This window comes from Uloborus diversus, chromosome 9, assembly GCF_026930045.1.
Source record: "Uloborus diversus isolate 005 chromosome 9, Udiv.v.3.1, whole genome shotgun sequence".
In the NCBI taxonomy this organism is placed as follows: Eukaryota; Metazoa; Arthropoda; class Arachnida; order Araneae; family Uloboridae; genus Uloborus; species Uloborus diversus.
In genome coordinates this window covers 148,927,768-148,953,519 of record NC_072739.1, presented here as the reverse complement: position 1 = coordinate 148,953,519, position 25,752 = coordinate 148,927,768, and the positions used below count along the sequence as shown (strand labels likewise).

Here is a 25,752-nt window from a genome sequence, read left to right as displayed (position 1 = left end):
ATACTCACTTTCTCATATCAATGTTATCCTAGTATTATAGTATCAAACAAAATAGATCAAGTTAGGCTGCGCCATAAACATGTAAGGGAGGGGTGGGTCAATCTTCGAACAAAAACTGTTCCCGTCACTCGCTTAAAAAACAAAGCTGTTCCCGTCACTCGCTTACAAAATTGGGTTCACCTACTATGGTTGGGGCCTCCGTGGCTCTATGGTAGAAGCTTCGTCTTCTAAGCCGGAGATCGTGGGTTCGATTCCCGCCGGCGCCCTGGGTGTTATTGCCTTCCTTTGTGTTGTAAATCCTTCATGTGTATGTCCGGAGGCAAGGCGCTTGGCACGCAGTTCTCTATGTATGTGAAGCTTTCTAGCTTCTAAATAAATAAACTAGTTTGGTTTCGATGACTTTGAAAGACTTGATTTTATTGGTATTTTATATATAATTAAACAATAATTGCAACGCTTCATTAACCAAAAATTCGTATTGAAATAAGGAAAAACAAAAACAATGTCATTCAAATGCAAAGTTTAAAAAGATTGAAAAAGTGGGGATAAAAAACGCAAAATAAGATCCTCCTTCAGTACTTTTAAAATTTAGGGGCAAAACTGTTGAAAATGCGGACTGTACCCAACAAAACGTTTGGCCAAAAAAATTATGTTTGGGGTGTGAATATGAGTATATATAAAAACACACTTTCGTAAAATAAAATAAAAAAAATCTTCAGAGGACAAGTTTGGTACTAATTTTTTTTTATTACAGCATTTTATGAGGAATCTCTTTTTTTTTTAGTTCTATAGCATTTCATTTTTTTGGGCTACTGAAATCCATGGAGGAAAACGGAGTGAATAAGCGTGAAAGGAAAAGTAAATAAAAACAAGGGAAAATGTGCCGTGCAATGATTACGTGATTATGACTACAACTGCTTCTTGTCTAAAGTTCCCCCGCAGACGACAAGGTTCCTACATGTAAACTAAGGATGTTTTTCTGTTTTTCGCGTACATAACTTATTAGAATGACTGTAAGAATGCTATTTCTGAGTTTTAAAGTCTTTGGGTAATTAGTTTTACAATGGTGTCGACTATACCAGTTGCTTCAACTGTGTCTATTTTTAAAACAAATGAGGATTCTAAAGAACGTATATTGTTTACACTACAAATTGCTGTGAAACAGGTATGGTGTCCGCTTGACATGAGTACTAAAAATTTAAATAGTTATATAAATGGGTTCTTATTTCAACTGATGAAATTGCCAATGATTTTGTACATTACATGGTATACATTTAGTTGTGTGTTGTGGTGTAAAGCTCATTACGCAGTGTAATTCACGTAGTGTAAATCTCATTAATAGTGCAATGTAGTTATTTTACCTTTTTAAATTTTCAGTTTGAAATTTACATTCACATTCTTTTGGCAATTTTACTGATTAATTTTAAAATTTTAAGTCGTAAAAGAATTATTGTAATATGTGGCAGGTATACAGTGAGTCCGCAGCCGTGCTATGTACCGATTTTGTGTACTCTGAATAATGCTTAGGGTTCAAATGTGCATCATTAAAAGTTGCATAAATGCGTTTCAAAGCGCCAAGAAAGTTTTAAGGATCAATCACTTTTGTGTAAATTTTGTTTCATGGTTTTAGTGTGATGATGTGCCAATTTTTTCCCTTTAAAGCATCATGCTAGAGATAATGAAGAAAAGTAAATGAATGTTAAGTTGGTTTTGTACATTTAGGGATACAGTAGATCACATTTATGCGTGGAATAGTGTAGCACGCTAACTGCGAATAAGTGAAGTTGCGGATAATCTGCAAATAAGGTAAAAGCAATGCTAGTGTTTTCAATAGCTTTAAAGAGTTTAATAACAGTAGCATACATGAAAACTATGGCTAAAATGATAACAGAATGTATAAAAATTCATGTAAAAGCTAAAAGAGGATCACTCATTATTACAACCAGCTTATACACACATACATGAGCAAATTGTGCCAGCAGGTTAATTAATAGATGAAACTAGATAACACAAAAAATCCATAGGGCAGAGGCATTTTTTAAGACTGATCCGGGCTCTCGTTTACGCATCTTAGTGTACTTAAAAATATCAGTAAGTTGAGAAGATCTAAAAATCAGTAAGTAGTTGTAGGTCCAAAGCAGGAAGTAGTGTAGATCTAAAACACAGGTTTCAAGCAGTCAGGTTTTGGTGATTTTGGAAGGTTGGATGTCATTGGAAGGGAGAGGGAAGAAAGAAATAGGAAGGGCTAAAAATAGATTTTGTACTGTTAGTGTGTATTTATCTACTTTCAATTTATTGAAGCCGATTTTTTTTTTTTTTTTTTTTGAAAGTGTGAGACTGCAGATAATTGGAAGTTTACTGTTGTACAAACTATTTAGCATTCATAAAGTGGCAAAAAAATAAATAAATAAATAAAATGAAAGTTGTGAACATGGCAAGCATGAAAAAAAGTTCTGACTTAAAAGCATTTTAATGTATAAAACAGAGGTGCCATGCGTGTAATTTTAGGTGTTTCAAGGCCTAAATTTAGTGGAAAAAAATTACTGTTTTCAAATTAACAAAAGAAAGTTCGATTTGCTAACCATCATTTTAACCTTTTTGTTTTAATGGAGTTCATATTTTCGATTTCTTTAAATGACATGTGTAATTCTTTTAATCTAAAACACATTGTTTTATCTCTAATAGCAAAATCAATCCATATTAAATTTATAAAAAAAATAAGGTAAGAATGTTTTAATAGCAGTGATATTCCCTAATGGCTTATATTGAAATGTTCTGAAAGATATTTACGCTTAAACTTTATTTAAAATAATGATAGCACTAATGTTTAGAAGGGGGCTCAAGCAGGACCTGATTACCGCACAGGGTTCCTGGGCCTGGGGGCCTTTCTTCCTGAGGGGCCCCAAATTACTTAAATAATTATGCATAGCATTACAACTATACAAAAAATACACATATTTTTAAAATAATAGCCTTCAGGGGGCCTCCAAATTATTGCGGGCCTTGGGCCTCACTTTTAGCTAGTCGGGCCTTGGGCTCAAGCCCTCTCTGTCCCCCTCCCCATAATGGATGCCGATGGTATAAAATAAACATGAGTGTTTAGAGAAAGAGCATAAATGGTATTTAAACAAAAGTGCACATAGGCAAGATTTTCAGAGCAAAAAAGTGGGACAGAAACACAAATGAAAATGTTGACCCTTTTCCATTGTCGCAAAATAAATGAATACATAAAAATAGCAATATAATTATTTAAAAGATTCATCCTCCACAATTTTCTTTTTTTCCCTAAGAGGCAGGTTCACTCAGGCATAGGTACAAGGGACGGGTGATAGTGGGAATTGCCCTTCCCTTGCAGGACTCCACTGGCAATTTTTCAGTACTAAAATTTACAAAAGGTAATTTTGTATGATTTTCAATGATTTTAAAAAATGGAATGTTATGGTTTTTTCCCAAAAATTTTTCAAAATAGAAATTAAATACAGTGGTGTATATATGTTTTAGTTTCTGTGATGTCATGTTGGGATTCAATGACGTTGTGTTCCTATAGGTCGATACGTGATGCTTTTGATTTGCTTATTGCACATTTCAACCAAATAAAATGTACAGCCTTTTTTAATTTTATTTTTATGTCAACAATTTTTAAAAGCCCCACAAGATTTTTGTTTTTCTTTTTCTCCAACAATATTTTTTCGCACATTTTCTTAATTTCTTTAAAAAATTTTGTGGAGAGTTTTCATTATTGTCTATGCAGGGGTAGAAGTAGTCCTATATATCCTATATTTCCTATATTTTCAAAGAAGGCATCAAAAGTGTCCTGTATTTCCTATATTTTTGCCAATTGTCCTATATTTCCTATGTTTCCATAGTTTGTTATAAAGATTTATAGAAAATGACTATTGAAAAGCCTTTAGGTTACTTGATTTGCACTTTATCTCACAAGTTGACAAAAGATAAATCAAGACTGCTTAAACGAGATACATAAGTATATATATATATATATTTTGAAATGTCTGCTGGCACTCATCTGTTTAAATTTTGTTGTAAGTGTAGAGAATTTTTGACAAAATTTAAAAATTGTTTTAAGAGAAAGCTTCAGTTATCCATATTTTATGACAATTTTTCCAAACTTATGATAAAGCACTTTGTTAATGAATCTTCACTATCGACAAACTGCGGTGAAGATTCAGCCATTATTAATTAAAAAAAAATCTATTTAAAATATTTAAATGTAAATAATTAGGTATGCAAAAAAAAAAGGTTAATATAAAAATTTTTGAGGAATGGGGATTTGATGTACTTGGCAAAAGATAAAAAGCAGAAAAATGTTAGAAAAAAGCTTTTCCAAAATATAAATAACCAATTATTGTAAATAGTTGTATTCAATGTAAATAGATTTCTGATTATTGAAATTTATTTTAAAATATTTTTTGTATATAAGTAAACTTATTTTCTTGTTACATTATCCTTTCAGGAACAGGAAACTCATTCTAAGTATTATTTTTATTTGGGGTTTTTAACAGTATGCAGTATGATTCATTGAAATCATTGATAATAATTGGTGCAAAAATAATTAGAAAAAATAAACTATGTATTGTTTATTTTTCACATCAAAATCATTCATAAAACATGTCCTATATTTTAGGACTCGACCGATGCATCGGTCTGGCCGATGCATCGGCGCCGATGGTTCAACAATTTAGCCATCGGCATCGGCCGCCGATGCTAACTTGCAGGAAACATCGGCCCATCGGCCTTAAAAACATTGAAAAGCCGATGGATTGGCCGATGTTTTCGAAAAAAATGAACTTTGCTGTTTTACTTTTTAATACAAAATAAAGAGTTATTGTTTTCATATAAAATTGTTTACTTAAATTTCAGTATGAATTTCTACTTTAATCACACCCGAAAGAGTTTTTAATACTGCATTGAGGTACCAAACAAGTTAATTATTGCGTTGTTTTTTGCGGCTGGATGTACGTATGTATCTCATAAGTCAACTCAAAAATGGTAAGCGGTAGAAGGTTAAAATTTCGCATGTGGGGGGGGGGGGGGGGTGCGTACGTTCCAGTTGTGCACTTCCCGTTTTGTTTTCGATCGGGTGTTCTAAAAAGCCTATTTACTAATTTTTGTTGTGGCTATTAATTACTTATTTCAATGCAATACTAATATAGCGTCTCAGACTGACGATTATTTGGTGATATATTGTTGAATTGGAGATTAACTTAGAAACAAATATGAGATGTCGAAACCGGCTTCTGTGTCATTTTGTTACATTCCCGTTGAACCGACGGTAATTTTTAATTTTTCGATATTTGTAATATGAATCACAGTAATGCAGTCTTTTCTGTATCGGTTCTGCGGTGGTACATGTTTGAAGACCGTCGAAATACATTTTGGGGTCCTATTTCTCTGGCACGGAAGTTGTAAAACATTTACCATAAGCATTTTTGTAACTCCTACGGTGCCCCTAAGGTAATGGGGCCTGTTGCACAATTGCAACATTTGCTATATTTTAAATCCGCCACCGCACGTCAAAACAAACTTGGGTACAAGTTTTAAAAGGGTTTTTCTGCTCAATGTTTATGATTATTTTAAACTCAATTTTTTACGATTATTTTTTGTATTTCCGAGAACACTTGCGTGCCCCCTTCCCCCTCCCTCTATTTATGAAAATAATTTCTAGTTGTACTTCTGAGTTGTTTAAAACTAACAACAGTCCTAAAATTAAAGTTTTTTTCTTTTTTTTTTTTCAAACTTTATCTATTGTTTAGGATGAATTTGGAGCATTAATGTGAGAAATTAATTAAAGACGTTTTGAATGGTGACATAATTCGGAACATAATTTCTTTTCTCAGCAAAAAAAGTTACTAGCTTTTATAAAAAAATGCAAACTTTTCTATTCATAAATTTTAAATAAGTATAAAAATATTCCTATTACAATTTAATAGTGTAATTTATCTGTTACTCTTTTTGTTTAATTTGATTACTAAAAAAATGTCTACTAGCAATCTTTCCACTTTAATTGCGTAATTTGTTGACGGTTTCATATTTTGAGCAGTCACGATTGCTTATTGTTCTCATTTGACCGTTTTTGGTGTCCGTGCCTTTTTCAACTTGAACCAGAAGCCTTTGCAGCACCACTGCCCACCGTCCTCTGCTGGCGGCGCGGCGCGGCTGCTCCGGTTTTGAGCTATCCGATCTCCTGGTCGGAGGCGTCCATGTCCTACACACACGCACGTTCACACACACACACATACACGACTTCACACACATACGCTCACACACGCCTATGTGCATACACACAGGTCTACGCACACACACAACTATGCACACGTAACCGCCAGGGAGGAGAGGCAGGCTTGGGAGGGACAGGAGCCGTTTCTAGAAACAATAACTCCAATGAGTAGGGTCCTGTCTCAGTTCGTGATTGCGAAAAACATAACTTGGATTCAAAATTTCAGAATTCAAATTAATTTTCTTTTTTATTTATTCTTTTTTTAAATAATTAAACAACGTAATTTAAAAATTTTTAACTATGCATAGTGTATCTAAATCCATACATTATTATATTATAACTAAAATCTTAGTTATGTGCTCAATTTAAAAAAAATTAATCAATTGGTTATTTAACAGTGTCTTTGTTTTTCTTCCATGTTTTCCTTTCTTTTTTTTCGAATTTGTTCTTTCACTTTCATCATACAGCAATCAAAAAAGGAGAAGCATAACTACACCTTATACAGATTGTACTTAGTACAATCCAAAAGTTCGGGGAAAAGCTGTATAAACCCTTACCCAGAATAGTTCACATTATCGAAGCACATCCACCTTCAAAGGGTTACCTTGAGTGACTATTTACTTCAGCCAATGGTCATATAACTTTTGGTAACACTCCTGGAAGCCATTTTTCGCAATCTTCTGTGATGCAGCTTTATCTTTTCCTGACGAAAAAAAGCGGCGTCCGTGCAAATGTTTTTTTTTTTTTTTTGCTGAGAACAGGTAAAAGTCACACGAGCTAAGTCCGACGAAACGTTATGCTATTTGTTTGTCATATCAGAGAATTTGACCAATCGAACCGTGCATCCTCAACATGAAAGTCGCCTGCTTCCCCACGATGAAGTTAGAAGCAGCAGCGCAAGAGTCCTTTCAGGAGGTTGCGAAAAATGGCTGACAGGAGTACTTCTAAAAGCTGTACAAACGTTGGCAGAAGTGCACAGTCGTTCTAGGTGACTATTTTGCAGATAGATGTGCTTCGGTAATTATTCGGTAACTATTCAGGGTAAGGATTTATACAGATTGTCCTCGAACTTTTAGATAATACTACGTACGTATGAGTTTTCAACTTACTATTTCATAACATTTTTGAGTGACGCAAGTGTACGCGCATGAAGACATCACAAGAGAACTTGCGATAATTAACTGAGGAGTTGTTCAAAATGGATATTTCGGTCATCTATGTGTTCTTAGGTACATATGCATGTACAGATGTGCCGAAAAAACTTGTGAAGTTTAAGTTGGGTGGTCGTAAAATAGAAATTTAGGTCAAAATCTGATTTTTTTTTGTGATTACAATTCCCTATTTGTAGAAAGGAAGTAAAGTGAAATGAATAAATGATCTTTTAAATCCCTAGCAATCTTAGTAATTTATTTCCGTTAGATTTTTTTTTTTTTGCCATCGGCCAACGGCATCGGCCATCGGCAATCGGCCATTTGGAGAAAACAATCGGCCATCGGCCATCTTTGAACAATCGGCCAACAATCGGCATCGGCCCATCGGCCAAAAAATGCCATCGGTCGAGCCCTACTATATTTGTCCTATATTTTTCATGGAAAACGTCTTATATATTACAAGTCGACTACTTCTACCCCTGTCTATGGATGTTTTACAGTTGTTGTTTTAGATAAAGTAATTGTGCGTAATGTCAATAGATTTTCTTTTTCATTTTGCTGTATTTGCAATGCGCATGCATATCTTTATCTTTACTAATAATAAAGCTGAAAGTCTCTCTGTCTGGATGTCTGGATGTCTAGATGTCTGGATGTCTGTGACGCGCATAGCGCCTAGTCCGTTCGGGCGATTTTCATGAAATTTGGCACAAAGTTAGTTTGTAGCATGGGGGTGTGCACCTCGAAGCGATTTTTCGAAAATTCAATGTGGTTCTTTTTTTATTCCTATTTTAAGAAAAAAACTATCATAAATTACGAAATTATCATAACGTGGAACCGTAACATGGGCACAAGCCAATTGGCGAGATACGAAATTATCATAACGTGGAACTGTAACGTCGGTACAAGCCAATTGACGAGAAAATTCACCATACATTATTTGTAAATATACAGGCAAACCAAAAGACCTTTAATTTTTCTATTACGGGCAAAGCCGTGCGGGTGCCACTAATATTTAATATTTTGGCGAATTGTTTAAAATTCCAAAGACGTTTTTATAGGTTTTTTTTTTTTTAAAAGGTATGTATGCATTTTAGTTAAAAATGATAATTTTACATTAGAAGGGAGGGGTAGATTTTTATTTATTCATGGGACTTGCTTTAAATTCTTATGAGCATCACGGTGTGGGTACTGCTAGTTCAAATATAAAATTAAAAAATAGTTTTAATTGCAATCATTTATCATTTTGTTGGTTTCTTGGTTCTATTTTAAAATAAAGCTTAGCTGGTAAAAGTTACTTCAATATTTCTAAAAATATGGCTAACAATTTTTCTTTATCTTGTATATGTCTATGCAATTATTTAGATTACAGTGGCCTCTCGTTTTTGCGACCGATTTTGTTTGGACATGTTTGGACAGCAAGGTCGTTATAACGAACATCGACTGTATATCTCTATCACGGTTATGCATATTTCTATGAAGTTTTTTTTTGTCTTCATGTGGGAGTTAGATTGTGTTCTAGTCATAAGCTTTTTACTTAAATTTTATTTTATATGGGAGGGAGACAGATTTTGATTTTGTTCGAGAAAGAACTCATAACGAGCAGGGGTGCCCCGAACGCAAATTTTTAGGAAGACCGAAATTCTCAATTTGCCGAACAGAACTCCAAATTTCACCGAATGATGCTAATTTTGCTGAATTGTTGGGTAAAAATTTGCCGAATAAGGAAATTTCTGGAAGGTCACCTCTGATAATGAGGGCATCCCGATAACGAGTTTTTTTAATTTGATTCTTTCTAATAGAAGATTTAAACTCTTGCGAATAAAATAGGATAGTGAAGCAATCTTCGGGGGTTTGTGAGCATCAACAAGCAGGAGGTAGAGCCCCTAGTTTTTTATGAAAAATATAGTAATTTCTTACCTGCCCAACACCACTTATTGTTTGCTTTGGAGAAGTAGTGGGGGTTTAGGGAGAGTGTTGCAACTTGTACATCAGTAGTTTAAGATTTTCTGTTTATATCTTTTTTTTTTATTTAATTATTTTTATTTATTTATGTATTTTTTTTATTCGTTATGATTTGACTTTTATTAAACAAAAGGTTTTCTTTTTTAGATTCAACATTTTTTTAGTTTGCAAAATGAAGAGGATGTCTTATCTGTTGAAGTACATGAAGTTAAACAGCTTTGTGAAAGTCTTGACACTGCTCTCTTTCATGGGTAAAATAAATGTTTCACATTTTCAAATGTTACCTATGTTCTTTAACTTCTTTCGTATGGATTTTAAAATCAAATTTTAGTTTTATCTATATCAATAAGGGCCTAAAATTTTTGGTTAAGTGACAAAATTTGAATATACAATTCCTCAGGTGCCCTCCTTGGAAAATAACCCAGGTACGAGAAAATAGAAAAGTTAAAATTATTTTGTGAAAATGCACAAATTACTTTCAACTTTTGTGTAAAATGGACATTATGTTTAAAATAGTAAGAGGATGTGTTTGTATTGCTGCTAGTTTTGATTGTAGGTACCTCTAATAGTGTTTCTCCCAGGATTTTTTTGGAGGTCACTGCACCCTGCCCTTTTTAAACTACCCTTCAATGAGCGCTCCTTCTCCCTTAGAAGTTTTTACAAAACTTCATCGCAAAAACAAACTATTTTAATTTACCCAAGCCTAGACTTGAAATGTCACTCTCTGTTTTTAATCACTTATTCACTAGAATCTGATTAGAATGTATCTGAATGTTTTTAGCACCATTTTAAAAACTAAACATCCAAAAGCTTTTTGTTGTTTAAAAAATAATTACTATCGAAAAGTACTCGGATTTTGTATGTACCAAAAAGTTAAAAAAGATAACTTTTTAAAACTGATATCAAAATGTGCCCATTTAATTGAATTAAAAAGTGCCCTGAAACTATCCTGCCTCTTTGTTTTTCATTGTTTTTATGAACGATATTCACAAAAATATTTCTGGGAACATGAATTGTTTTGCTGATGATGTCAAAGTTATGGGGACTGTAGATAATGAAGAACAAGCAAAACAGCTGCAAGAGGATCTAGATCATATTACGAAGTGGGCTGATAAATGGGGTATGGCTGTTAATGTTGGGAAATGTCAAGTGCTACATTTAGGGCATGGAAATAAGTGTACAAGTTATTATTTGCAAGGTTCAGTCATTAGTCAGGCAGACAAAGTTACTGATCTGGGGGTCCTAATAAGTCAGGATTTAAAGTTTAGCCAACAGTGCAGCATTGCTAGCAACAAAGCCAATAAGATGCTTGGGTTTATCAATAGATCTATTTCAAACAAATCTAAAGAAGTTCTTCTGCCCTTATATAGAAGTTTGGTAAGACCTCATTGGGAGTATGCTGTTCAGTTTTGGTCTCCTTATCTTAAGAAAGACATTAATGTATTGGAAAGGGTTCAAAGGCGAGCTGCAAGGCTAATAAATGGACTTTCTCACTTAGACTATGATTCCAGGCTTAGAAGACTAAAAATGTGCAGTCTTGAGCAAAGAAGAGACCGAGGGGACATGATTCAGTTGTTTAAATTTATTAAAATGAAAGATGTTACGGGGCTGAAGTTTAGCACTGAAAACAGGACAAGGGGTCATTGTTTTAAGCTATTTAAATCCCAGGCTAACATGGATATTAGGAAAAATTATTATTATAGCAGGGTAGTGGAACCTTGGAACAGTTTACCGGAAGAGGTGGTAATGAGCAAGGGAGTAGATAGTTTTAAGAGGGCCATTGATCTTCACTGGGGATTGTAAATTGACTAGGACCAGTCTAGCTGGGCCCAGAGCCTGTTGCTGGTCGTCACTTTTGTATTTGTATTTGTATTTTTTGGTCTGAGGGAAACACTTCTCTGAAATGAAAATTTGATTTTATAAAAGCAGAATTTCTCCTTCTTTAGTTAGATAATATAGATCAGGGTTGTTTGATTTAAACCACATTGGTTTAAAACATGGTTTAAACCAAGTGTTTTTTTTTTTAAACCATGTGGTTTTTTTCAAAAATGTTTTTTTTTTTAAATTTTTATTGTTTTTCCCCAAATGTTTTCATAAATTTTACATAATATTGCAAAGAGTAAAATCTAATTAATGCAAAGTAATTAGCAAAGCTATATAGATAAATTACAGATTTAATAAATTTAAAAAAATAATAACTTTTTAAGGTAATAACTTGCAGTACCTTAAAAGTTATATATATATATATATATATATTTAAATATTTTTTAAGGCACTGCAAGTTTGCTAAATAGTTTTTATTTTGTTTTTTCTTTTTTTAAATCTATGTAACTTTCCTATTAGGAACGTAAATATACAAAGCAGACCAACTAAGTTTTTCGAAAATTACATGGAAAAAAATCCAAGTAGCTCCTATATATTTTTTTAATTATTATTATTTTTCAGTCTTTTGCATTTCAAAATAGTCCATAAAGCATTTTCAACCAAAACTTCATATACTAATTAATTTGCTTGATTACTTAAGATTTATTGAGATTGAATATGTATCATTGGAGCTATGCATAGTGTAAAAATATCTTAACACTAGAATACTTAAATGACAAGAGAAAAAAAAGAGCTAAAGAAGTCCAAGAACATTTGAGGTAATGAGAAGCAAAGGAATGCAAGTGGCGAAATTAAAAATTTGGAGATAGCCAGTACAAGCGGTTGGTGAACCTCTCCTCTGTCTTGGGGCAAGAGATTGTACTCTAGTAACCCTGGTAGATACAGCATGATTTAGAAAAAATTTCAATGAAAGCCTACCTAGGATCTGATCTTTAAACGCATTTTACTCGAAACTTAAAATAGTCCACTTGCACCCCTTTGCTTCTCACTGCCTCATTTAGAGTAAAAATAAAATTACGCTTATACCTGTACACTTTGTGCATCTCCGATAGATGATGCAGTCAAGTAATAAAAGAAAATATATAAAATTATGAAAATAGAAAATATTCATGTAATTCTGTGTCCTTATTTTTTAAAAAAATGCCAAATTTTTACCTTTCAAAGAACTTTTTTGATCCCAATATAATAAAAGAAGTCTCATGTATGAATGATGGAAGAATCAATAAACATTAATTTTTATGAATCTTTATTATTAAAATATGTTAAAAGAGTATTTTCATTTAAAATGAATTTTTTTCCTTTGATAAAAAAATTGTATTCCTAAATACATTAAACCTGGAGAAATATTGTCTTCAATGGAAAAATAACGATTTTTTTAAAATCTACCTGTACTGTTTCTACAATTGTTGTCACTGATACATTAAGTGAATAAATTACATGATTTGTAACTTTTTTAAATATCTTTAAACAAAATATGTGTCGATCTTTTGCTTCTTAAAGTTGTATAATGTACATCAGACTTATGATTCATTTGTATTGCAAAGAACTTACCATGTTTAACCATGCCTGATTTTAATTTTACTTTTTTATTAATACTCCATAACTTTGATTATGAGCAAATTAATTTGTAAGCATTTATTTGTAGTTAATAATGTCTGAACTATCACAGTAAATTATTTCTTTCATTATTTACACCAAGGTCCATTTATGTATTGTATTTTCGATTTTCAAACAATATTCTCCTATAGGAATCTGTACATATGAGGAAATGAGATTACAAGATTTTACTCTTAATTGTTTAATTAATTACAAAGAAATTAGGCGCAAATATGAATATTAAACATTCCGTAACAATTAATTCATAAAATCTTCATGATTTTCCTAAAATAAAATTGTTTTTCTTACAAATAGTTATAAAAACCAAATAAACCCGATTTAAATCAAACAAACCTGGTTTAAACAAAAAAAAAAAAAAAAAAAAATGGGTTTTTGGTTTTTTCAAAAAAAAAAAAAAACTGGATTTTATACCAATTCTGATATAGATACACACTGTGCACAGATATATTTGTATAATACTTAAGATTTAAACAGTTATCAAATTTTGGAAAACTTGTACGATTTTAGTGAAATAAAAGGATGCAGCCTTAAGAAGTATTGAAAGAGTTTGTCAAAAGAAAACATTAAATTTTGCAGTAAAGGGGTACTTAAAAAATGAAATAATCAAATAATAGTACTACATTTTCTCCCTGCTAAAAATTGTAACCTCCTCTGCACATAACAAATGCTTAAAGAGGTAGCTCCCCTCCTCCTAAACGCTTGAATTTTAGTCTCTGCAGGATTTCTTTTAAGTTTTTAAAAAGCCCATTTTGTCAATTTTGACAAACTGAATTACTAGTAGAATTGTATGAAACTTAAAGAAAAAATGTTTTCAATTTTTACTATTTTTTCTTTAAAGAGCTTATCTCAAAATCTTTGCCTTTTTGTGACATAAGTTTTTAATGAGTAAAAATATGAATTGTGTAAATGTGAAAGTGTACCATATTTGAATTTTTTACTGGTTTAAGAATACCAATTGTATCAAGAACGAGATAAAATTAAGTAGTAATAGGGTTTCCCTTTACTGGGTTCCTTGTCATCGTGACATTGTGGGCAATGAATTGGCAGATCAGTTAGCTAAGCAGGGCTCCAATGCACCATTTATGGGACCTGAGCCTGCCCTCTGCCTGCCCTACAATGCAGTAAGGACTACTGCAAAGAACCTTCTTATGAATGAATCATATACAAATACAAATGTGACGAACAGCAACAGGTTCTGGGCCCAGCTAGGATGGTCCTAGTCAATTAATTAGTCCTCAATGGAGATCAACGGCTCTCTTAAAGCTATCCATCTCCTTGCTCATTACCGCCTCTTCCAGTAAGCTATTCCAAGTGCCCACGACCCTACTAAAGTAGTAGTTTTTCCTAATTTTCAAGTTAGCCTGAGATTTAAATAGCTTAAAACAATGACCCCTCATCCTGCTTTCCCCGCAAAAATTTAATCCATTTACATCTTTCATTTTGATAAATTTAAATAACTGAATCATGTCCCCTCTGACTCTCCTTTGTTCCAGGCTATACATGTTAAGCCTATTGAGTCTGGTATCATAATCTAAATCTGAAAGTCCCCTTACTAATCTAGTTACCCTTCTTAAAACCCTTTCCAATACAAAAACATCTTTCTTCAGATAAGGTGACCAAATTTGAACAGCATACTCCAAATGAGGTCTTAGTAAACTCCTATATAAAGGCAGAACCTTCTTGGCCTGTGGCTTCAGTCCAACTCTCAAAGACAGGCCAAGACTCTGAACCAGCAGCCTCCCTGGCATAGATCCAAGGAACTGCTTAATTTGAGTAGGAATAAGATCAAGAAGTCTGTTGGTTTACTAACTGGACACTGCTCTCTTAATAGGCATCTTAATCTGATGGGTGTTACCGACAATCCACCTTGTAGAGGATGCCATATGGCTGATGAGAGCTCAAATCATGTGCTATGTAAATGTGACTTCTACTCTGCGCAATGATTTGAGCACTTGGGATACACTATGTAGATCCCTGGGAACTGCCTAGAATTTCGGTTCGACAACTGCTGAAATTTATTTCTGTCACTGGGCTCCTTTAGTAGTCTAAGCAGGGACAGTACAATAGACCTGAGGTTTCAGTGCTTGCGCTCATTTCAAACGCTCCCCTTTTCACTTCATACTTCATATTTCAACCATTTAAAAACATATTTCACGGAAAAAAAATGAGTGCCTGAAAATTCACGATGGACCCTTTTTGAAATGATTGATTCAACAACAAATGTAATGTTCAATGTTCATTCCTTAAAATGTTTTTATTATTTTCCAGCTTGAAGTCTTTTGATAAAGGCTATTGGCGTTTTGTAAAGGAATTCACTCATAAGAACACCGTAAAATTCCTGGAAAAATTAGAAAATATTGATACAGATATACAATGTGGAAGGGCATGGCTATGTTTAGCTCTAAACGAATCCAGTTTAGAGAGCTATTTTCGTTCATTCCTGCAAAATACCAAGCTTATCAAAAAGTATTATGACTCACCTGCACTACTATGTGATGAACAGGTTAGTATTTTTTCTAAATGCAAATTATGAATGATGTGTGCATTTATTTTTATTGTTTTGATTTAGTAGTCTTAACAAAATGTTTTATTAAAACTCAAAATCAAATATGTCGGTAGGGGCTTATTTTATCTAACTTCATTATTACAAAATACTGTGTTACATGCATTTTGAAACTGATGTAAATTAGTTTTTATAACCCTTCCTAGAGGGGGTCATGGCACAGACTGCACCATTGAGGTTTTTAGGTTTTTAAAAAACAGGTTAGTCTTATTTTTGGGATCTCTCTTTTTGTTTTTAGCTTTGTGTGTGTGTGTGGGGGGGGGGGGGGGGGACCTACAAAGGTATCCTTTCCATTTTGAGACTCCTGTGTTAGGGCCTTGTATACTTCCGTTTTACAAGTAAACTAACATTTTTTTCAGAAATTAACTCTTTTTTCAAAACTGAAAGTCAAATTTTTCCAAAAAAGAAAAAATAACTTTATAGATTGACTCTCATTTTCCATATATGGTCGAACCTTGTTAACGTGAAACTACTTAGTATGAAATATCGTTTTATATGGAATGCTTGTTCAGTTCTGTGAGTTAACCACAAATTTCATAATTTATTGGTTAAGATTAAATCTGGTTAAGAGTAAATAATTGTCACAGTCCTGTGTGTTTTGTGTTAATAAATTTTGGCTACATTAAAGTCTACTTTTATTGATTGTAACTCAGTAAAATTCACAAATCTTTAAGCCTAGAGCAAGCAGCACTGTTTGTAATTGAATTTTTTAAGTAAAAATTATGGCAATACATGAAGAAAGTAAGTTAACTAAAATTAAAAAAGTAATAAAATGGAAACAAAAATTAATAAATAAAACTTATAAAGTACTACCAATTTTGAAGATTTTGTGTAAAATATGTAAAAATCTGAGTTTAGTTTGCATCATTGCAAGTTTCATAACATTATTATGTAGTTTGCTTGCATTTGATTTTCTTCATTTTGACGTATTGTTGGGTCATTATATAACACAAAAATAGAAAATGCAATGCAAGTTAATGATTTTCAAAATAATTTCTAATGATTCAATTTCTTTTTTTTTTTTTTTTTTGCTTTTGACAAAAGATTTTTTCTTTAGAAGGAAAAATCTACAACCAATTATAATGGTTTGTATTATGGTTGTGAAAATAAATATATCATATAATAATATCAAATAAATAAATAAAATAGAACTAAAAGTACTTAATAATTTGTTCAATAAGTTAAATGTTTATATAAATTGATTTATACTATAAAAGTTGAATATTCGTACACTAGTCGAGAAATGGAAACTCAATGTAAATAAAGCACAAATTGTCATAAAAATAGTGCAAATAGCTATTTTGAAGCTGTAATGGAGCCCTTTCATCAGTGCAAACAAAGTGCTCTACAGCAATAGAAAAGTTGTGATTGAACAGAGATATAGTCTTGAAGTAGTTATTTGTAGTGTTTTCTTGACAACTTGTACTTTATTCGCTTTGGCTTTTTATTTCACCCATACTTTAACACTTATCCTATTTTACATTTCTATATTATTTTCTCTGTATTTATACATTTATGTATTGTAATATTTAATATTGCATTAACCGTTACCTGCACTTCTGTAAATGTACCTGATGTACTTTTTGTAAATAAATTAATGGATTTGTTTTGATAATAACAAAAAATTAAAATAATGATTGAAAAATATTTTCTTCAATCCAGAGAATGCAGTTAGTTTTGATGTTAGCAGCTGGCTTGGAATTTATACCCATCAGTTTAAATGTGGTAAGTTTCAACTAGTAAGCCTAAGATATTCTTATTTTCAGCCGTTGTATAAATATTTCATTTGCCTTTCTATTTTGATTCTAGGAAGAAATCAGTTATGGATGTGGCCTGTCGTTTTTTGAAAAATTTTCTAATTCTCTACCAGTTGAAACAGAACCATCAAACGTATGTATCCCTTGGTTTCAGCTCATTTTCTGTAAAGCTGTGTATCAGTTGTCTGTTGATGGGATAGATGTTAACATTAAGATAAATAAATACCTTTGTGCTGAATAGTAAAGTCAGACCAAACAACGTAAGTAGAAGCACAAATTTGTAAATTACAGCAGACACGTGTTTCGGCGTTACAGGGAACGCCTTTTTCAATGCAAAAAATAATGAGCTTATGGATGAAAAGACATCCGACAAAAGCCAAGAGCAGATAAGCATGCAGCTTAAAAGATAAAAACAGCGGATTAGCCAAACACCAATGACAAAGTTATAAACCGATCAGGAACCAATAGGAATGCAAGCAAAGGCCAGGAGCTTTCTCTTAGGTACGAACCCAGAAAGAAAGAATTCAATTGGACAAGGATTAAGCCGAAGCTTAAACAAAAAGAAAAGAAATTGTCAGTAACCGTGAACCGCAAGAAAGGAAAAGCAGAATGGAAAACCATGAAATAAGATAAACAGAAACAAAAAATATTCGAAAAAAGGAAAAATAAAGATAAATGGAAGAAAATTGGGAGGGGGGGGGGGGTGTCAATCAAGACAAAAAGGTAAAAAAGGAAGATAGATAAAAATGAGTGGGGAAAAAAAAGGGGGAGTGGGGGGAATGGGGAAAGGACAGTATTAAAGATATGGGAGCCAAATGTTAGAAAAATATGGAACTGCACTAAGATCATTAACTAAGTTAGAACTGTTCCTCAAAATATGAAAGGATTCCCAAAAGTCAAGATCCGATGAATTGGGGCATTTTTGGATAATCTGAAAAGAGTTAAAATCAAAAGAGTGATTCGAATCCCAACAATGTTGAGCAATACTAGACTTATTTAATTGTTGTTTTTTCACATAAGTTTGATGCTCTTTCAAGCGAATTTTTAAAGCACGTCGAGTCTGTCCAATATAGGCAAGTTTACAACTACAATTCTATAAATTCCACAACAATTAAGAGGGTGAATAGGATCTTTAAGAGAAGAGAATGAAAGTTTATTAATAGGAGAGAACACCACCTGGAAATGGAAATGTTTTAGAATCTTAGCAACCTGATAGCTTACAGATGGAAAGAATGGCAAAACAACCAAATTCTTTCTGATGAAGGTTCGGTTAAGAACATTAGTTTGGGATTTATTTGAAAGTCTTTTATAAATGGAATCAATCAAAGTTGGCGGATAGTCTCTATCAATTGCCACAGCTTTAAGATAATTAAGTTCCCTTTAAGAAGTTCCGATGAAGAACAAATATTAATTGCGCGATAAACAAAAGAATTGAAAGCAGAATATTTTTGATTTGGAGGATGAGACGATAGTCTATGAGGAGGTAAAGAGACAGCAAAAGGTTTGCGATAAACAGTAGTTTCAAAACCAATTTCAGTACGAGAAACAAGTACATCAAGAAATGAAATGTTGCATCTGCTGTCAAGTCTGTTAAGTCTATTCCTTCAAATGTTAAACGCTCTGTTGTTCCATCTATTGCTAATTGTGCTAGATTTTATGCTTTACCTAAGGTGCATAAAGCTGGTATTCCTTTCAGGCCGATTGTTTCCAATATTGGTACGGCTTCGTACAAACTTGCAAAATATTTAGTCTCTGTGTTTTCTCCCCTTAGGAGTCACAATTTATTTACTATTAAAAATTCTGTTGAGTTTGTTAAAAAAATTCATCGTTTCGTTCCAAATAATTCTTTTATGGCTTCTTTTGATGTTAACTCTTTATTTATGAACGTTCCCTTCGAGGGTTCATTGTTATGCCTTCGTAGAAGACTTTCTGAATTTCATTTCACCAATACGGAAATTGAGGATTTAATTTTCCTTACCCGTACTGGTCTTAAACAATGTTCTTTTGTTTTTAATGGGAATTTTTATATGATGTTAGATGGTCTGGCTATGGGTAACCCACTTAGCCCCATTCTTTGTGATATTTACATGCATTATTTTGAGGTTAAGCTGTTCCAAAAACTGCAGTTCCAATTTTATGTTCGGTATGTTGATGATTGTTTTGTTCTAATGAACCAGAATCAGTTTGAGAGTGATGAGGTTTTATCTATTTTAAACTCCATTGATCCTCATATTCAGTTTTCTTGTGAGAAAGAACGGAATAATTGCATTTCATTTCTTGATGTACTTGTTTCTCGTACTGAAATTGGTTTTGAAACTACTGTTTATCGCAAACCTTTTGCTGTCTCTTTACCTCCTCATAGACTATCGTCTCATCCTCCAAATCAAAAATATTCTGCTTTCAATTCTTTTGTTTATCGCGCAATTAATATTTGTTCTTCGTCGGAACTTCTTAAAGTGGAACTTAATTATCTTAAAGCTGTGGCAATTGATAGAGACTATCCGCCAACTTTGATTGATTCCATTTATAAAAGACTTTCAAATAAATCCCAAACTAATGTTCTTAACCGAACCTTCATCAGAAAGAATTTGGTTGTTTTGCCATTCATTCCATCTGTAAGCTATCAGGTTGCTAAGATTCTAAAACATTTCCAATTCCAGGTGGTGTTCTCTCCTATTAATAAACTTTCATTCTCTTCTCTTAAAGATCCTATTCACCCTCTTAATTGTTGTGGAATTTATAGAATTAATTGTAGTTGTAAACTTGCCTATATTGGACAGACTCGGCGTGCTTTAAAAATTCGCTTGAAAGAGCATCAAAATTATGTGAAAAAACAACAATTAAATAAGTCTAGTATTGCTCAACATTGTTGGGATTCGAATCACTCTTTTGATTTTAACTCTTTTCAGATAATCCAAAAATGCCCCAATTCATCACTTTTGGGGATCTTGACTTTTGGGAATCCTTTCATATTTTGAGGAACAGTTCTAACTTAGTTAATGATCTTAGTGCAGTTCCATATTTTTCTAACATTTGGCTCCCATATCTTTAATACTGTCCTTTCCCCATTCCCCCCCTTTTTTTTCCCCACTCATTTTTATCTATCTTCCTTTTTTACCTTTTTGTCTTGATTGACACCCCCCCCTCCCAATTTTCTTCCATTTATCTTTATTTTTCCTTTTTTCGAATATTTTTTGTTTCTGTTTATCTTATTTCATGGTTTTCCATTCTGCTCTTCCTTTTTTTGCGGTTCACGGTTACTGACAATTTCTTTTCTTTTTGTTTAAGCTTCGGCTTAATCCTTGTCCAATTGAATTCTTTCTTTCTGGGTTCGTACCTAAGAGAAAGCTCCTTGCCTATGCTTGCATTCCTATTGGTTCCTGATCGGTTAATAACTTTGTCATTGGTGTTTGGCTAATCCGCTGTTTTTATCTTTTAAGCTGCATGCTTATCTGCTCTTGGCTTTTGTGGGATGTCTTTTCATCCATAAGCTCATTATTTTTTGCATTGAAAAAGGCGTTCCCTGTAACGCCGAAACACGTGTCTGCTGTAATTTACAAATTTGTGCTTCTACTTACGTTGTTTGGTCTGACTTTAGATGTTAACATTGTTTGAAAATATTTTGTTACCTTGTCTCAATCATCAAACGTTCTGAAAAATCAACTTTTTCTTTAAAGGAAACAGTTGCATTGCAAGGGAGAAATCTTTCCTAAGTTTATGAGCATTTTTAGAAGTTTTGTTAGTTGGAGCTTTTTAAAGAATTTATCCATTAGAAATTTAGTTTAAAAAAATTAATCTGAATTGTTATTGAATTTATAAGATTGTGTGTAAATTTCATTCAAAACTTATTTTTAGTTGATATAAGCGTATAAAACAGTTTTGAAAGCTTAGATTTTTTACTTTCAACATAATTGATAAATCATAAGACCTTACTTACATGGCCCAATATAAGATATTAGAGGGCCCCAAGACCAACACTTTTTCAGGTCCCCTCGATTTTAGGGTTTAAATTTTTTGTAGTATTATGTTTAGACCCAACGGCGCAGTTAAAAAAAATAAATTAATTTTTAAAAAAAAAGCAGAGTAATAATAAAGAAAATTGAAAACTAATAAAGTAAAGTAAGAAAACAAAAATTTAAACAGGTGTTCCAACGAACATTTTTTCTGATTTATTGCTAAAGATTTAAATTTTTGTATCTTTTACTTCATTTCTGTTGGTTCAAGTCATTCTGTTTTGCAGTACTGCATGAAAGAACTTACCAAATCAAGTGTTCAAGAATCTGTTCCATTTGATGGTGCTGAAGAAGTTACCGGTGACTTTACAGTTACTACAGAAACAAAAAATGTTGAGTGTAAGACGCCTGTGTTGAATGTGGTTAATTTATTGCACAAATTGGATTCTGTTGAAAAGAACATCGGCTGTAAAGATGAGGACTTGGAAAGGATATCCCACTATATTAACATAGATGCAGACACTGCAAAAGTAGATGGAGATTTAGAAGTTATCCGATCCAAAGTGGTGAGGAGAACGAAAAGATCTGTCGGCTCTAAAGACGTTCCAAATGATGGCAACGAAGCACAAAACTGTTGCAGTGACTTGAACATTCAACCAAATGGATCTGATAATTCTCGAGAAAACCGCTTGAGTAAGGCCACAACAGATTCCGGACTTTATCTTGAAACCCCTTGTTCATCGGACAGCGAATGTGTAGAACTTTCGGACGAAGTGAACAGCACCCAGGACTTCACCAGAACTTTTGAAAGTGCCCAGTTTCACCAGGACATAAATATCACCTTCTCGGTCCCACCCAAAAGTATTAAGGATTTGAGTGAGGATATTGTTGAAAAGAGAGGGAATCCTGAAGGTCAGGAAGACCCCAAAACTGGTTCAGGTAGTCAATGTGATGTTTCTGTTCGTTTGCCGTTGTTGCCTGGAAATGATGGGATGGATGACAAGAGTGAAGAAGAGGAAGAGGAAGTGTCAATATATGATCTATGCAAGCCCTCATACTTAGACAAAAGTGAAGCAAATGATTCTCAGTCACCTAAGTCTCATCAACAAGAAACAGCAAAAGATATTCTACTCTCTTGTGTGAAAAAACAGAACTATGTTGACGATGTTTCCGATGAAATAGCCAAGCTACTAAATGAAAAGTCTGAAAGTCTGGATTTCAGGTGAAATATCTTATGATATTTTCTCTCTTTTTAATGCATTTTTTGTGTGACTTCCTTATTTGTTATAAAAACTGGTCTGTTCTGTTAAAATATTCAGTAAATTCAGCAAATTTTATTTTATGTTAAACATAATACTTTTGTAGATCCATATATTTTTAAAAAATTATTTTTAAAATTTGTGATACTTTTCTCTGGTAAAATTTGTTTTAAGGAAAAAGTATAATAATTTTTGAATACTTGTATGAGACAATTTAAGAAAAAAAAGTTTTGTGGATAAATCTATACTTGAACAATTATCATTTTTTAAAAGTTTGTGTAAATAAATATTTCATGTTTTTTGAACTTTCCTGCATATAATTTACTGATCATTTAGTTTAATATTTAATCAACATTGGAAAAATAGCAGCAGTACAATATCATCTGTTTTATGTATCACCTGCAATAAAGAAATGACAGCTATATCTGGTAAATAAAGCTTAGTAAAAACCTTTTCTGAAACTTTCCAAATTATGGTTTGTTAAATTTTAATTTTAAGCGCAATTTAGGTTTTTTAAGATTATGATTTAATATTACTGCAATGAGAGGAGGATACACAAATCTTTTTAGGTAAGATCAACAGTTATAAATAAAAAAAAAAGCATAAATTAGTGTTCTCCCCAGTAAGAATTAGTATCAGGATCAACATATCACAGACTACCTGCTCCATTGGGACATGCAACTTATTTTGTATTTTAAGAAGCTAAAAGCTGTCAAGCAAAACATTAGCCAGCAAAGTTCTGGACAGATGGTGGTTCATAAGCTTGCCAAAGAATACTTCTTCTGTTCACAATGGATGTGAACAGAAAACCTTGGTTCTTGTTAAAAAAAATAAATAAATGCTACAATTTTGTCTTCAAATTTGCACTACTTTATATTATTTTAGTTACCATAAACTCCCCGTTATCTGCGGGGCAAATTATTTGGGAGTCATTTAACAGTTAGTAAATTTACTTGGTTAAATTCTTATTTTTTGTGCAAGTTAATTTACTTTTCTCTTCTTTTGAACTATTTGTGATACAATATATTTTTTATTCTAGAGTTGGCAACAATGTTCTTCTTTATTTCCTCGTAGAAATATACGAACATGAAGAAGAAAATTTTTACAAAGTAAGTAATGAAAACAATTTTATTTATATACATATCTTCACTAGCTCTTTTATTTTATTGTTATTTTTTTATAGGACTGAGTAAAATTTATTTTTTCAAAATCTCTTGAAAAAAGCTTAATTTCTTTTCTTAATTGCCTTTTTTTTCCAAATTCTTTCTCAATGTCTGAATTAAAATTGTTTTTTACATAGGTTATTTTGTAAAAAAAAGGGAGGGGGAGAAATGTCTAATGTAAAAATTCATTTTTTTCTGAATTTAAGTAATTAAACTTAAAAAAATAATTAAAAGTATAATTTCCATTACATCGCTTGAATTACATTACAACAAAAATCCCGTTACAATGAACAAAACTTTATGGTCTCTTGAAGTTCACAAGATTTCACTGTAGTTCATTTACATGCTGCTGTTGTATGAAGACGAGTGCTGAGGTTGAGGGAGGTGCAGTGTGGAGGAGCACTGTTCCCTAAAATATATTTCAAAAATTATGCAAATGTTTATTCTATAAATCCATATCAAACCACCTTAAAAAAAATCTACTTTTTAAATTAACACTGGCTAGGTAGTCTAAACTGACCTTTATTGGTCTAACAAAAATCTGTTTGCAGTGACATCTACCCAATACAAAAACACGAGTTCTCCCAAATATATTTTCTAACTAATGCTCTGATAAAGACCAATACTTTTAACCTACCAAATTCATTAGTGCTGTTTTTATAATGTTTAGCCTTTGCATATTAGACTATAAATTCGCTTCTTATCTGTACAGTCTGAGCTAATTGAGACTATTAGTACCTCGTATGTCAGGAATCTCAGTTAGTAGCAACTTTGTATAAAACTTGTCAGGATCACAAATTTTTAAAATGTATGAATTAAAAATACAGTATTTTTAAAAGATGAAAATGAACGTATAAAAGTAATGTTTTAGCAATTAAAAAAATAAAATAGGAAAACTTTCAGTTTGAAAAGTCCATTGAATTTTTTTTACGACTCGGAAGTTAAATATTGAAAGATGCATTTAAAAAAACTCAAATTTCCAAAAAAAAAAAAAAAAAAATTATTTTAAAATTGAAAATTCATCATTTCATTACATTCACATTATTTTTTTAAAAAAAGACTTACAATTTTTTGTAAAATTATCAGCTTGGTTAACAGAAACCCTGGTTAATCGAGGTTCTACTGTATTATTATTTATATCAGTGGTGTACCTAGCATGGGTGACACCCAGGGCTGTAATTTGTAGTGACCCCCAGAAAAATTTTCAAATTTGTAGTCTTAAAAATGCATTTTCACTTTACATTTTTCAAAAACTTCAAAACTGCCGCCACCACCATAGCGATGCCACTGTTTATATGCTTAAACATAAATTCTGTGTTTTTGTTTTTACAAATGAGTTTTATGTTATCTGTTTGATCTTTAATGCATTAATTTCCCCCTTTCTTTCAGCTCTATGGCGGATTTTTAAACTTCTCTGAAGGTTCATATCAAAAGGTGTATTTTTTGCTTTCAAACAAAAGCATTTATTTTCTGAAAGCAGGAAATAGCCAACAGAAGTTTTTCAAATATTGTAGCCTCCGTTATAGTAGCATAGATTACATTACTGTAAGTAAAACTTTTATGTATACATTTCTACTTTTTAGTTTTCATATTGGTAAGATTTTGTTCAATCAATTTGAATGAATATCTTTGATATTTTAAAGGTGGATTTGAATTACCAAGGATTTAAAATTATTTCTGGGAATAAAGATCATTTTCATCTGGACACAGCTGATGAAGAATTAACTAGGTAAGACGGTTTATTTTGTTTCAGCAAACACATAACTGTACCTTGGAACAACAGCTAATAATTAAAATTTAATTTATGAAAGAATTTAGTTTCAAAGGCAGTTTTTGGTTTTGGAGGGGGGTTGATTTGGGAAGGGGTGTCATAAGGGCCATTTCCGGGCATGATTAAGTGGTCTGAGGTGAATTTTTCAAAACTTTAGTCGTCAAGACACAGCTTTTGGGTCTTTTGGTCACTTAAAAGAGATGCCATGATCCTCATGACCCCAACCCTCCTCCCCTCTGGATCTGCACATGATCTACCTACAAAGTAATAAACTTTTTGTTGTGCTATTTCAAAGATTTTTGTCTAAATAGTGCCTGCAATAAAAGTCATAGATGATACTTTTTTTTTAAATTAAATGTCTGAAGTCCTTTAAATCATGAAAATATAGTGGTTATTTTGCATTTGCATGAGTATTAATAGAGGTATTCAGTATTTAA

At 32.3% G+C, this 25,752-nt stretch overlaps 1 protein-coding gene across 1 annotated transcript in view; it reads left to right on the top strand.

Annotated features, from left to right (window-relative positions):
- Window positions 1-938: 938 nt before the first annotated feature.
- LOC129229881 (pleckstrin homology domain-containing family M member 2-like) overlaps window positions 939-25,752 on the top strand; it is a 45,758-nt gene continuing 20,944 nt past the window's right edge. The window contains exons 1-9 of the mRNA XM_054864260.1: window positions 939-1,165; window positions 9,496-9,599; window positions 15,118-15,352; window positions 17,075-17,137; window positions 17,222-17,302; window positions 21,410-22,344; window positions 23,421-23,490; window positions 24,934-25,089; window positions 25,188-25,273. Coding sequence (XP_054720235.1) covers window positions 1,064-1,165; window positions 9,496-9,599; window positions 15,118-15,352; window positions 17,075-17,137; window positions 17,222-17,302; window positions 21,410-22,344; window positions 23,421-23,490; window positions 24,934-25,089; window positions 25,188-25,273 — 1,832 coding nt within the window. The 5' untranslated portion in view covers window positions 939-1,063. The remainder of the gene's footprint in view (window positions 1,166-9,495; window positions 9,600-15,117; window positions 15,353-17,074; window positions 17,138-17,221; window positions 17,303-21,409; window positions 22,345-23,420; window positions 23,491-24,933; window positions 25,090-25,187; window positions 25,274-25,752) is intronic.